This window comes from Spinacia oleracea, chromosome 4 (genome assembly GCF_020520425.1).
Source record: "Spinacia oleracea cultivar Varoflay chromosome 4, BTI_SOV_V1, whole genome shotgun sequence".
In the NCBI taxonomy this organism is placed as follows: Eukaryota; Viridiplantae; Streptophyta; class Magnoliopsida; order Caryophyllales; family Amaranthaceae; genus Spinacia; species Spinacia oleracea.
The window spans coordinates 12,787,580-12,803,068 of record NC_079490.1 but is presented as its reverse complement, the minus strand read 5'-3'; the positions used below and the strand labels follow the sequence as shown (position 1 = coordinate 12,803,068).

Genomic DNA, 15,489 nt, shown 5'->3' with positions numbered 1-15,489 from the left:
TATTCCTCTCCCTTTTTTTTCATTTTTCTTCCGTCTCCTTTTTTTTATTATTTTTTTTTATCTCCTTTAATTTTTTCTTTCCAAAATTATGCATGACAGCTATATTAATCACCCTCCTCATTAGTTCCCCCTCAACAATTGCTAAATCATTTAAGTGACAAAGGAGGAATATTTAGTAGAGGATTTTTATACAGTGATGAATTTTTGAGAATGTTTTTGAAGAGAAAAAGAAATCATTGTGTGGTATGAATTGATTTTGTGATCTCTAATATGTTGTAGAGAAACGGTAGGAAAAGTGTAGGAAACATTTTTGTGAGGAATAGGAGTTTAATTGGTGGATATCATGGAAGAAATAAATTATCACACATTTACAGGATTTGGACATTATTAAGAGTGCACATGGATCGAATGAAAAGCCTTGTTTTGATCCATAAAGAAATGAAACTTTACTTTTTGCTTCTTTTTCCATTTTATTAACGCATAAGCAGTTTGGAAACTAAGGGTAATATTACAAAGACATCAGTGAGTCCTTAATTCAATTCTAGCTCATGACTACGTACAAGACATAGAAAGATCGTGGTGTCAATTTTATAAGAAAGACTTTTCACATAAACTCTACACATATAATACACACTTCAATGAGTCTTAAGGGAAATTCGAGGAAACTTCAACGAATTTCAAACTTGTATAAGATTTCACTACATTATTAATAAGCCTTTTAGTGAGAGAATAAAATATATTGCTAACGAATCACTAGGAACAACTAGTGTCATGCGTTGTTCCCCTCACTTAAGTATTCATATAGTCTAGTTATTAAATCAAGGAACACTACTTTGCTTGGGTTCCGTATTGAAACAAATAACAGACTGTTGAAATAAACATACCTCATATTCGACTTAAAGTCAAAATTTTCCATTAAACATAGTTGTGAATCTTGAGGTGTTCCTTTGTCCGAAAGTTCCTCTCCGGATTTTGATCTATGTTCCCATTTAAGGTGCTGATGTAATATGCCATCTAAAATGCCGCACCATCATGAGTTCCTAACCATAACTCACGGGTCATCAATGAACCAGCGAGTTCCTCAATGTTGAACTTGAACTCGCAGGAACAAGGAAGAAACTGGTATGTCAAGTTTCTGACAGATTAGTGTGCACCTTTGTTTGTTCCTGTACCAATTCCTTAGGCAAGGGAACCCAACATGATTTGGGTCCCTTCTTGTTAGTAATGACTATTAAAATATAATTAAAACAACTACTACTACCAAGATACAATATGAATTCATATAAATGATATTCAATATATTCATGAAGCATATAAAATAATAATTCTTAGGCAAAAAAAATTAGCAGTGTATAACGTTGCCTAAAAATTAAAAATTTCAAGTTCCACGGATTCTTGTGTGCATTTTCTCAGAAGTCGTTTCCTTGAACTAATTTAAATATACTGGAGTTTTAAAATAAATTGAAAAATTGTCTATTAAAAACATATTTTAGATTTTTCAAATTCGATTTTAAATCAAAATAAAATAGTAGTTCCATTAGAAACAATGCAAGGAACAAGCAATAAATTAATGTATGCACACAAAGAAGATCTCAAGGATGAGGTACGTACCTCAAATATTTTGTTGTATATCCTTGAGTGACTTTTATTCATCAAGAACAAGTCCGCCTTCGTTTTTCCTTGTTCTGGAACAACATTGGGTTGTGTTCCTTTCTTCAAGTTTCTCATTAGTGTTCCTCCTTCTTCCAGGAACTTTACTCAGCAGGGTTGCCTGCTTATCAGCGAGTTCCGGCTCTGATACCAACTGTTATTCGGATGGAACACGTACAAGAGGGGGGTGAATTGTAATTTGGAACTTGCTTCTAACTTTTTGCGGAATTATAAAAGAAACTTAAAAGCAAGTATAGAAAATAATGCAAGAGAGAATTTAGCGTGGAAATCTTCTTGAAAATTATCAAGAAGACAAAACCACGACCACGAGGGATTTTAACGACGAGCTCTCATTCATCAAGCGAACGACCCTGTTACTAACTTAATTGGAAACTCTATCAACCCAAGTTCCCCGTGAACTTAGGATCCCATACAAAGAGTATAACATTCACGCTCAGTTGTGTTTAATACTCTCTCAAGACTTCACTCAAATCCTTTCCAAATACAATAGGAACTCACTCAAGTTCCTAACCCAAACTTGTTACAATATATGAGAAGCGTAGAAGAACTGTAAAGGAACAAGAACTTTAGTGTAGGAACTGAAGGAACTTGAAACTGAGAAAATGACTCATAAACGTGGAACAAATATATTTACTTTAATTACCTTCCACGTAAACCAGACTCTGTGGAATGACTGAGAAGTCAGACCCATTAGAATGAATGTTAAGATCCTCTTTTATAGTGTTGGAACTCCTAACTGCTTTCCCCATAATCTCTTCAACTAACAGCCATATTCCCATGTTCCTAGGCATGTACCCATGACCTCTATAGTTGATGAGAACGTGGTATATGAACGTGGATATAATGTAATTGGGGAACAAGCTAATACAAAGTAATGCATCCTAGTTTCTAGGCGTGATCCTAACATCAATAACTAATATGTCAGTTATATTAAACGTGATATATTAAACGTGATTTAATAGCTGATTTCATAGGATTCCCAAGTTAATAGGAACCTACCTAATTAATCTACTGATAAACGTAAATTAATATTTGACTAACCTAGGATACCCAAAATTAATAGGACTCTAATTAATTAATTAGTTAATTCCAAGATACCCAACTTAATAGGACTCTAATTAATTAACTAATTAATTCCAAAATATAAAACATATTTATCTTATTAAGAATCCTAGACTTAGTCAATTACCTATTTATTTAAGGACTTTTAATCAAATTAAAACTCTTAAATAAACTATCCTAAATCACGTTTATATTCTAAATTTACCGACAATTAGATTAATGCATACTGACATTATATTTAGGATGCAGACCAAGTTCCTAGACACGAGTTCCACGAGTTCCTTTTGATACCTTGTTCCATTACCTTTCACGTTTCCACATACTCACATGAATCCTAGAAAATAAACTCTTGTTTCTTGTCTTCATGTTTCATGCTGCTCCGCATGTTGGTTGTTCCTCAGGAACAAGTGGCTCCGCATGTTGGTTGTTCCTCGGGAACAAGTGCTCCTCATATTGGTTGTTCCTCGGGAACAAGTGCTCCTCGGGAACAATGGTTGATCCTCAGGAACATCCATCTTTAGGAATAGCCATATCTAGGAACAACCATCTTTAGGAACAACCATCTTTAGGAACAGCCATCTCTAGGAACAACCATCTCTAGGAACAGCCATCTTTGGGAACAACCGTCTTTGGGAACAGACGTCTTTGGGAACAGACGTCTTTGGGAACAGCCGTCTTTGAGGATCAACCACTTAGAGGATCAACCATCTCTTTCGGGATTCCTCTAGCTCATCTGGAGTTCTAGTTCTTCCGCAGGAACTTTATAACTCCCAGCTTCTCTAGAGTTCCTCCTTAGGAACTGCTCTACAATTCCAGCTCTGGATTTTATGCTTCTTTGTTATAAGCCTCTCACAATCATCAACTTCCAGTAAGCTTTATTATTGATGACTTGGGCACAACTATTCATTAATGATCCTTGCACACATACAACTTGAAAACCACGTTAGTTGATTACGTTAGTTTGTCATCATCAAAACCATATTGGCTCAACAGTTACCGTCTAAGTTATTTTCAAGATTTTCCTAAATTGAGCTTAATTATAACAAAAACAATTATCTTCATATGAACGTACACCAGTTTTCGGGAGAGAGGGGGAAAGAAGATAATGTTTAATGAAAATAATCAAGAAAATAAATATCTTGATGCTGGAAGACGTAAAGTCATTTATTTCCTAGGAAAACTTGATTCTTCTCTACACTGACCTCTACGCTAGAGTGATGTTTGGTTGCAAGTAATTAGAGGGGAAGTGTGACTTCCTACTTTCCTAGTAAGTGCACATTTGTCATGTTATTTGGTTGACATGAAATTAATAAGATGGGAAAGTAGAACTTTATAGGAATTTGGAGTTCCCATGGGGACATGGGAAATGACTTACCCACCCTCCATTTGGTAAATCACAATTCCCATGTCATTCCTCAGTGCAACCAACAAGAGTATGCAATTTCCTATAAAGTTCCCAAATGAGATAACTTTCCATTAAAACAAACTTTCTATGAGAATTTAATTCCGATGTCCACCAAACTACCCTTTCTAAAAAAAAAAAAAGAAAAAAATAGAGTAGATAGGGGTATCGTAATCACACTGAAAAATTACAGCTACAATCTTGTAAAGGAACTTTTATAACTCTAGCTTCTTCCCTGTCAAATCATTCACAGTTCACACTCAAGTTCAAATACTTTACTTACTCCAGTTCCAAAGCTCCCGCCATTGTCGCGCTTCACTAGTCTTAAAGAGTTAAAGGTGCCTCCTTTTCTCTCTCCTTTTGTGGGTTTTTCTGGGTTTTTGTTCGTCTTCATTTCCCTGTATTTTTCCTTTTGGTGTTATCTTGTTTTATCTTTCTGTTTTTGAGCTAATTTTGAGTTAAATGCTTGCATGCTGCAATTTCTGCTTAAATTTTCCTGCATTATATCGTAAAAAAACTGATGGGCTGACACTTTTAAGCGGTGATTTTTGTTTCTAATTAGCCAATTATTTAAATGTTTGTCACCACTATATGATTGTGCGGAGTTGTATTCAATTACTAGACTAGAAGTAATTGATTAGATTTTTTTTAATGTTGTTGTTTGAATTTGGTTCGCAATTTGATTAAAAATGGTTGTTTTGAAACAGTTAATTTGTGTGCATTTAAGATGGGTACTGGTAAGGAAAGATTTGGTGAACATTCTGGGAAAAAAATTGATTATGGAGATGATAGGATGAAGAATTACGATTCCGAAGATTGGTTAGTGATCGATGAAGAAGCTAGTACTAGGGCTAGAAATCACCAGAGGGTTTCGCCGAACCCGGCCCATAGGGAGTGGGGGAAACCCGCAATGAGAATGGGTCGTGGTCATGGTCATGACCAGGTTTCATGGAGTAACTTCCACAACTCTAGGGTTTCTAGTGCTGGTTCCAATTACTTGAACATTGATCTTAATGATAGTGTAATGGGGTTAGTGAATGGTGGAAGGGATAACCCCATTATTGTTGTTGATTCTTCAGATGAAGACGACGAGGAGGATGAGGTTAGTTATTCTGGAAAATCTAATCATGTTGTTCCTCAGATATTGACATCTGAATCACGGGGTCGCCCAAACCCGTTCACGAAAAGGAATTGTGAGAATTGTGGTAAAAACATCTCGAAAGAGAACTGTAATGATGATGATGGAGTTGAACTTGGACCTCTTTTCTGATGTTGGTAAGGAGGCATATCATAATCCTCTTAACATCAATGGAAGTAAGAGTACTGTTTCCCATGATGTTGCTGAAGCTATTAGACAAAAGTATCTACCAAATCCATGTACTGGAAAAGGGAAAATGTCTGGTGGTTCGAATTGTAATTCTGAACCCGCGTCTTACAAAACGAGTGTGAAGAATTGTCAGAAGGAAGTTGATATCCTCCCAGAAACAAAATCTTCTGATATTGATGAGAAGAAAGCTAAGGTAATAGTCCGTAATAAACTTTTCAGACGTTTGTTAACCTTATAGTTAAATCTCTTGAATGCTTTTGCCTGGCTTTTCGATGTAATTATATTCTAAAGTATTTTGTCTTGTGGCAGTGTGGCATCCCAAATCTTGGTTGATTGAGTAAATCTTATCTGATTTGTTACATGTTAAGCATTCTCTTTTCTATCTTGGTTACATGATGCATGGAAGATTGATGAAAATATTACAAGGACCTAGAAAAATCTAAAGTCTCAATTTTCATGCTTTCAGAGTTTCAGGAGAGAACAGGGTTTTTGCATAGAGGTTCTTGGCTGAGTTTGAATCTGAACATGTCTGTTTGAGCTGTTTGAATACGCCCTTTTTGTGTTGTTTGAATACGCCCTAAACTTTGAGTTGTTTGAATACGCACTTTTTGTGTTGGCTTGAGGCTGTACATTACTATATGCCGCTAAACTTATGGTTATGGAACTTGAATGATTTCTCAAGGGGCATGGTAGCTATTATTTATTTGTGATAGGACTTACGATGTTAGCTATTCTGTTTCCTGCTGATATTTGTTGATTGCAACATAATGATGAAAGATTGATGATGTACTTCTCTGACATGAATTTCTGTTTCTGGGAAAATTCAGCATGATCATCTTCTCAAGACTTTTATATACTCCTATATGATATCAACTCCACCCCCCTCTTCCAATGCTGTTATATAATGATAACATCTTTGTTGAATCACTTTACTACTAAAGATCTCAAAGATTCTTAGGTCAATGCGATGACAGAAAAACAATTGAATTTGTTACTTTCATTCACCGCAATTAGCATGGCATTGTCTACTGAATGAAGTATATGATTGCTTTCTTTGGTATTTTATTCAAACAAAATTGCTTGTGTTTTTTTAAAAAATTTGCCTAAATTTTCTCTTTTCGTTTATACTAAAAGTGTAAAATTTGCTTCTCTCTAATGGATTTCTAAAAGCAACATGGTAAGCATCAAGGAGACGAATCTGGTGAAGCAACAGATGCTTATGAGCAGCAGCTGCAACTGATGACGAAGAAATTCACTGAGCTGTTGAATGTACATGGAACTTTCATGAGAATTACAAGAATAGGTAAGTTTATTTGTCTGAGTCATGATTGATCTTTGCCTGTGACTTAAGGTTTCAAATATGTGGTAATATCTGAGTATCTGATCTCTTTAGTCACGTATTTGGCGGGATAGATTTACACATTTTAGTTTGAAGGATCCTATAACCTGATATATGATGGTAATGTGTTCATGAACAGTTTTGCTAGGTTAGACCTCAGGGTGAATGAAGTGGCTAATCTAGTGAAATCCCACATCACTTCGAAGCCCGAGGTTGATAAATGTGCTACTGAGAGAGAACAGCTGATGAAAATCCGTGAAGAAAAACTGAAGATGAAGGAAAGGCACCAGGAAGAAGAACGAGATTGGGAGGGTGTGTTCGCGCTTAATTTTTCTTGCTTTGACAACATGGTGAAGGAAGCGGCTGGGCTCGTGAAACCCCACATCATTTGGAAAACTGAGGTTGGTAAATGTGAAATTGATTTTGAGAGAGAACAGCTGATGGGAATCTATGAAGAAAAACAGGAGATGACGAAAATGCACCAGGAAGAAGAACTGGAATTGGAGAAGCAATTCACTGCTGCACTGAAATGTTTTGTGGACAAAGCAACGACTATTTACTCTGATTCAGACCCTTCTTATGATCTTTGATGCAGAAATCATAGAAGAAAAACTAATATTCCGTCTGTATTCAGATTTCAGATTTCCAGGCGCTCTATCTTTTGGTATGGTAAGTTTGTCTAAAACTCAATTTTTTGTGGAAAAATAAACCACTCTTGACTTCGATTCAGATGCAGAAATCACAGAAGAAAAATGAGATCTTTTGTCAGTCTCCAGATGCTTCAACTTTTAGCATGGTATGTATGTCTAAAACTAATTATGTATTGTAATACTTGTAGAATATGCTTTACTTTAGGCTTTAGCCTATGTTTTCACCCGGCACTTATATTATGTAATGCTGAATGAAATGGCTTGTTAATAGTACTATATCCTGTGATTCCTGTGAATCGAATTGCTAAATTTGAGTAAAGAAAAGTCTTTTCTAAGTTACAATTGATAATTAATCACCTGTTTCTCTTAGACATGGCTTTTATTTCCTCGATCAGATAGTTCAGATTAGAATAGGAGGAACCACCTTCAGTAATACTCCTCTTTGCAAGGTGTGATATTTTACTCATTGTTTTTCCCAGTTCATCCTTCTTTCCATCCATTAGCTCATTGATCATCTTCTCCACTATTGTTCTATCACATGTATCCTTCATATCTAACCCGATTCCCCATACTTGACTGACATACCTGCTGTTCATTTGCTGATCAGCAATGTAAGGCCAACAAAGCATTGGCACCCCAGCTACTATGCTCTCTAATGTTGAGTTCCACCCACTGTGAGTCACGAACCCACCTATGGCCCGGTGGACCAAAACCTCATCCTGTGGGGCCCATTTGACCATGCACCCTCTCTTCTTGGTCCCCTCCATGATGTCATCTAGGGTTGGACTGTCTATCCCGCTTCCTGTTATGACGTCAGACCTTTCAACCCACAGGAAGTATTTCTTGCTCTGCACTAGTCCTGCCCAAAGTCCATGAGCTGATCTCTTGTTAGTTTAGTTGTGCTGCCAAAACTTACATAAACCACTGATTTGTCAGGTTTTTGGTCCAACCATTGTATGCAGCTTTTATCCACTTCCCACAAACTACTAGAGGAATTGTTAGACAATGTGGTGTCCTTGTTCCCGAGTCTGTATTTTAGGTGCGCGTGTAGTGGTCCAACGGTGTAAACCTTTGAGCAATGTGTTCGGATTTTAGATAGAATCGGCCCCTCGAGATCCTCAAATGTATTGAGAATAAGCGAATGGGCATGCTGCGTCCGTTGTGATTCACCAGTGAACAACTGTTGGACGTCATGACAGGAAGACTTGTCTTGGCCTCGGCAGAAACTGGGAAGATCACGACAGCGTAGGAAGCTTTCCATCCCAGGTACATTCCTGACTAGCTGATCCATTTCTTTGTTATCTATGTAATTCATGGTAAGATAATCAAGATCAGTACAGAATTTCAGAACCCAAAACTGAATTTCGTAAGCCATCAGCTTGATCTTTGACAAATACAGAGTCATTGAGCTAAAAAACACTCAATTAGTCAATTATAGGTTTATACTCCTCCCGTTCCTGAATATTTGCAACATTTTGACTTTTGTACTATTCATACATTAACTATGACCAATACTATTATATAAGGATCAAATGTTATTATGTAGTATGTTAATGGATTAGTCTTAATGTATATTTTCAAATATCATTTTCTTTAAGTTTTTAGTAATATATAATTGCTTATAATTACGGTCAAACTAGTGTTGTCAGTCAAATTGTTGCGAATATTTAGGAATAGAGGGAGTAGGAAGTGAAAATGCGAAATCAATCATGTATACAGATTTGCATACCTTTGAAAGGAACTTCTTCTGCAACAACGAGCTGTGGAATACAGAAATAAGCCCAGTTGCAGCAGGCACTGGAACACCTGAATGCAATCGCTGGTACCTTTGCTTCATCTGCTATATCATATGCAAAATTCAACCACCCATCTATTACGAAACAAGTTATCTTACCCGCTTCTGTTGACCCGAACAGAAGCTCTCTCAAAACGGGCTTAGCACTCAATGCCAACTGCTCGATCACTGCCTTTAACACAGTCAACAGGTCCTTGACAACCTCCTTACCAGTCTGTGTCTGTGGTTGGTCATTGCTAGGCAGACTTTGGGGTATTGTTTTGAACCTGAAACCCGGGTAACGGGCGAAACGGGCTTCGATGTTTGTGTTTTGGGTCAGGAGTTGGTGGTTATGGGCTGTATTTAGGAAGGTTACTTGAAGATCTGATAGACATAAAAGTTCAGCTAAGTGTAGCATAGGGGTTACATGGCCTTGCAATGGAACTGGAAAGATGAGCACATGAGGTGAAGGAAAGGATTGATTGTCCATTTTTGTTATCAAATTGAGGTTCCGTTTGTTTTGACGGAAATGTTTTCCGAATTTGAGAGGTGGATCTTAGAGAGTGAGATTGGGAATTTGAGTGTTTAGATAAGGAACTGAGAGGTGGATCTTGAGAGTGAGGTTGGAAAAATCTTGGTATCAAGTAGAGGTGATCAAAATTCGGGTCGGGCCGGGCTTTAATAAAAATTCATGCTCAAATCCATGAATTCGGTGCGATTTTTGCGGGCTGAAACGGACTTTTCGGGCTGGGCTTTGGTTTTGGTTGTAAAATGCATATTTTATGCTACTCAAACCTGTACTTTTTCGGGCCGGATCGTGCTATAGATGATCAGGTCTAGTATCAAGCCAGCATGATTGTCATTGTCTTAAGACAGTAGGGCCTTCTTTCTTCTTCTTTTTGAATCTGTGAGTTTGTTTAACTCATCCTATTACTTACCGATACGTGGATTATGGCAAAATGAACAATAATTGAAAATGATACACCTAATTACCTAAAGAACATAAGTGTATAAAAAAAAAAAAAAAACTAAAGTACTTGTATAAAAGATGATATTTGAAAAATATAGTCCCTCTGATTTAATGTAATTATCGCACCAAACTGTGCAAAAAGTTTTACCTCATTAATTTTTGTGATGTATGGAGTATGTGTTAACTCTCTTCGTTTTACAATAGCACATAAAGTCAATATGACACAACCGGAAAAGGACGAAATAATAATTACCAGTATTTCACTAATTATTACCCCGTACTATTTTCTAATTTCTACATGAGGCAAAAAAGGTAAAGTGAAAGAACTAATATATACTCCGTGTTCACTTGCATTTCTACACAATCTCCTACGTACTTCTTTAATCGTTAATATTTTTAAGCATATTTTACCAAACATTACAAGAAGGTGATAGTAATTATCAGTATAGCACATTAGTTTATGTCTTTGGATGCAAATTACATTAATCACGGCTCAAAAGCGCGATAAAAAAAATTGCAAACGGGGATGAGAGATTTGAACTTTGTGACGTAGACAAGCCCGACATGTATCTTATAAACTACTACGTACTATACCAAGATTGTATATAATTTCACTATAAAAATTTGTATCTTTAACAACAACCTAATTATGACGGGTTAAAAATCCCGTCGCAAAAGACTTTATAGGAAATACTTCCTTATTCTATTTTATTATTATTTTAAATTATAAGTTTGTTAGAAAGTGGTTACAATTCAGTTACACTTTTAGCTGATGTGGCACCATTGCATTGTATAAACTTCAGTTTGCGTTGTATATAAGCCAAGCATCAGCTCTCAGTATTTTGTGAGCTCATAATACAATATTTGTGATAAGTTGTTTTCTTCTGAATTCTCTCAAATTGATTTGAGTTTCTTCATGGTATCAGAGCAATAATCTCTGATTTAAGATTGAGGTTTGCTCATTTTGAGATAAAATTCGATTTGTTTTTGAATCAAAGCTGGGAGTATCTGTTTACAGGAATTTTATTGCGAAATTTTCTTGCAATTCACGAGTGTGATTGCGAAATTTCTTGCGATATTTGAGATCTTCTTCGACAATTGTTCGAGACTCTTTGTTTGTTCGAGTTATTTGATCATCAGTAATGGCAATTCAAGATTCTGAAAGCAATAATTCACACAACAACAACAACAATGGAGGTAACACTGATAATTGTGATCCGTTTTTCATTGCTAATTCAGATAATCCTACCTCTTCATTAGTTGCTGCTGTGTTTACTGGTATGAATTTTATGAGATGGAGTAGAAATGTTAAGCGTGCTTTAGTAGCTAAGAACAAAGAAGGATTTGTCAATGGTGAGATAACAAAACCTGCTGTAAATCATAAAGATTACATGAAATGGAAACGTGATGATTTCATGGTGGTTAGCTGGATTTTAAGCTCCATGAATCATGAATTAGCAGATGATTTTGGTTATATTGACACTGCTGCTGATTTGTGGAGAGAATTGAATGAGAGGTTTGGTCAGTCCAATGGTCCACTGATTTATCAATTGAAGAAAGAAATTGAAAGTTTAACTCAGCAAAACATGACAATTGTTACTTACTATGGGAAACTGAAGAAACTGTGGGATGAAATGCAAAATTTGAGAGAATTTCCTAGCTGCACATGTGGTGTTATGATGCAATGTAGCTGTCAGTCTCTGAAGAAGATTGCTGAGTTTGAAGAAGAAGATAAAATGATGAAGTTTCTTCTTGGACTGAATGGTGGATTTGATAGCACTGTAACTAATGTTCTTTCCATGGATCCTTTACCTAGCATTAATAGAGTATTCTTAATTACTCAGCAAATAGAAAAACAGAAAGAATTGAGTATAGCAGCTGTGGAATCCAATGCTATGACTAGTAGTGCTATGGCTACTCAAGCTTACAGAGGAGGACAAAATCAATCTCAGAAGTATGCTGCTGAATCAGGAAAAAAAGATTGGAAAGAAATCAAGAAGGAGAAAATGAATAGGTTTTGTAATCATTGCAAAGGCAAAGGTCACACTGTTGATCAGTGTTTCAAGCTTATTGGCTATCCTGATTGGTATAATTCCATCAAGGCTTCTAAGGGAACCAGTTCCACTGGAAATAGACTTGCAGCAAATGTTGGCTACAGTGCTGATGATGTTGATGAACCTTTGGGAAATACAGACAATGACAATGATAGGGTGAACAATGAAATGCTGAATGCTATCTGTCAAGAAGTTATGAAAGTGATGAAAGGAAAACAATCTCAAGTGACTGAAACCAGTGGTTCTCATTCCTCTTTGGCAAGTTATGCAGGTATAATCTCCCGTTCTTTCAACTGTGCTGTAACTAAACTGCATGATGCTTGCTTGTGGATAGTTGACTCAGGAGCTTGTGATCATATGACATATGATGAAACCATCTTGACCAATATCAGAACTCTGTCCAACCCTATCAAAGTTGGTCTACCTGATGGTTCTCAACTGACAGTAGATACCATTGGTGATACTTCTTTGAACAACAAATTGGTGTTACACAATGTTCTGTTGGTCAAGGGTTTCAAACATAATTTGTTATATGTTGGTAGACTGATTGAACACACTGGTTTACAAGTCTTATTCAATGGCACTGGATATGTTTTCCAGGACCCTGCTAATTCTGAATTGCTTGGTGCTGGAAAAAGAACAAATGGTTTGTATTACTATGTTCTGCCCTCTCTTGCCGGTTCCACCAAAGGTATTGATTCACACAATTTCAGTTGCAATAATATAGATATTGTGCCTGATGATAATGTTGATATTATGCCAAATAAGACTGCTACCAGTGCTTCTCAAGTTAAGAGTTTTGTAGGAAATAAAATACATTTGTTTCATGATAGACTAGGCCACCCTTCCTTGTCTAAGATGAAATGTATTGATGCTGAAAGCTGTAAAGGTTTTACTGAATACAATTGTGTTGTTTGTTACAAAGCTAAACATCACAAAATGCCTTTTGATGTCAGCATTAGTAAAGCTGTGGCTTGTTTTGATCTGATTCATTTGGATTTGTGGGGACCATATAAAGTCAAGAGTTTGGATGATGCATCTTACTTCCTGACTATTCTAGATGATCATAGCAGAACCACCTGGACCTATCTACTTCATAATAAACTTCAAGTTGTCAAAGTTATTTATGAATTCCTAGCAATGGTTGAAACACAATTTCACACCAAAGTCAAAAGAGTAAGATCTGACAATGGTACTGAAATTGTGAAAGAATCTTGCAGACTTCTATTTGCTGACAAAGGTATCATTCATGAGAAAAGTACCCCTTACACTCCTCAACAGAATGGCAGGGTTGAAAGAAAACACAGAAGCTTACTTGAAATTGCTAGATCTTTGAGATTTCATGCCAATCTGCCCAAGAAGTTCTGGGGTGAATGTGTCTTAACTGCCACTCATCTACTTAACAAAATTCCAACTAAAGTGTTGAACTGGAAAACTCCATTTGAGGTTTTATTTCATCATCCACCTGTCTATGATAACCTAAGAGTCTTTGGTTCTCTGTGTTTTGCTCACAATAATCAGGTTCACAGGGATAAATTTGACTCTAGAACAAGAAGGTGTGTGTTTATTGGATATCCAGCTGGCTACAAAGCTTTCAAGCTGTATGATCTGGATTCTCACTCTGTGTTTGTTTCTAGGCATGTGACTTTCTTTGAAACCATTTTTTCCTACAATCTATCTTCTCCTTTACTCACAAACTCTACTGATTCACCTTCTCTTGTTCAATTTGGTATTGACTCTGATATGACTGTTAATCAATCTGACAACAGTTTTGTTAATGACTCTTTTACTTATAATCATTCTCCTATAATCACATCTTCTCTTCCATCTTATTCTTCTTCTCCACATCACACTCACTCTCCTATTACTCATCTATCTTCTTCTACCCATGATCTTTCTCTTGATCATAACAATCTTACCCCACCTCAGAATTCTCATGTTGTTTCTATGCATGTTGTAAGAAAATCTACCAGAATTATTAAACCACCTGTTGTTCTCAAGGATTTTGTTGGTAGTTCTATTCCTCACAGAGATATTCCTCCTCACCTTACTGATAGTGAATCTCTTTCTTTCTCTGTTGGTTCCATTTTGGATGATTCACATGAATCTGACTATTCTGATACAGCTTGGTTACTTAACCTTTCATTGCATGAGTTTGACACTTGGGAATCTCTTGCTTTCTCTGTGTTTGCTTCTCCTACTGATCCCAAGCATTACAATCAAGCTAAGCACAGTGATCATTGGATCAAAGCCATGGATACAGAAATTCTTGCTCTTGAGAGTAATGACACTTGGGATCTTACTACTTTGCCCAAGGGTAAGACAACAATTAATTCTAAATGGATTTATAGAACCAAACTCAATCCTGATTATTCTATTGATAACTATAAAGCTAGGCTTGTAGCTGTTGGAGACCAACAGGTTGAGGGAAGGGATTTTAATCAAACCTTTTCTCCAGTTGCTAAATTAGCCACTGTGAGAATTGTGATTGCCTTGGCTGCCATGAAAGGTTGGATTTTGTGTCAACTTGATGTCAACAATGCCTTCCTACATGGCTTTATTGATGAAGAAGTTTACATGAAACCCCCTGCTGGATATACTAAAGCTAAACCAGGAGAAGTTTGCAAATTGAAAAGATCACTTTATGGTTTGAAACAAGCTTCTAGACAATGGAACAAGGAACTGAGCAAGTTCCTCAAAACTCTACAATTCCAACAATCCACACAGGATTACTCTTTGTTTACCAGAACTCTTAATGGTGAATTTTTGGTGTTGTTGGTGTATGTAGAAGACATTTTACTCACAGGCACTTCTGCCTCTCAAATTGAGGATGTTAAACTGGCTTTAGATCAGGCATTCACCATTAAAGATCTTGGTCCCTTGGCCTATTTTCTGGGTATTGAAGTACAGAGAAATGCCAATGGGATTTTTCTATCTCAGAAGAAATATGTGCAGGATATCTTGATTGATGCTGGTATGGACAATTGTGATCCTGTGTCTGCACCTTTATCACGTGGCCTCAAGTTATCCATTGATATTGGTGATTTACTTGATGCACCAGATGTCTACAGAAGACTTATTGGAAGATTGCTTTATTTAGGCATCACTAGGCCTGCCTTATCTTACAGTGTGCAACACTTAAGTCAATTTGTGCACTCACCTAGGGTACCACACTTGCGTGCAGCTTTACATGTGTTAAAATACCTCAAGGGTACTTTAGATAAAGGAATCTGGTACTCT

The 15,489-nt window shown here is 36.5% G+C and overlaps 1 protein-coding gene and 1 pseudogene across 1 annotated transcript; one reads left to right on the top strand and one right to left on the bottom strand.

Annotated features, from left to right (window-relative positions):
* The first annotated feature begins 4,217 nt into the window (after positions 1 to 4,217).
* Positions 4,218 to 7,747, top strand: LOC110779670 (uncharacterized). Its single transcript, XM_021984154.2, has 4 exons — positions 4,218 to 4,473; positions 4,843 to 5,655; positions 6,633 to 6,765; positions 6,941 to 7,747. Exons 2-4 carry the CDS (start codon positions 5,368 to 5,370, stop codon positions 6,952 to 6,954), a joined length of 435 nt encoding a protein of 144 aa, XP_021839846.1. The 5' UTR covers positions 4,218 to 4,473; positions 4,843 to 5,367; the 3' UTR covers positions 6,955 to 7,747.
* A 19-nt stretch (positions 7,748 to 7,766) lies between these two features.
* Positions 7,767 to 9,827, bottom strand: LOC110779669 (7-deoxyloganetic acid glucosyltransferase-like; annotated as a pseudogene).
* Between the last annotated feature and the right edge of the window lie 5,662 nt (positions 9,828 to 15,489).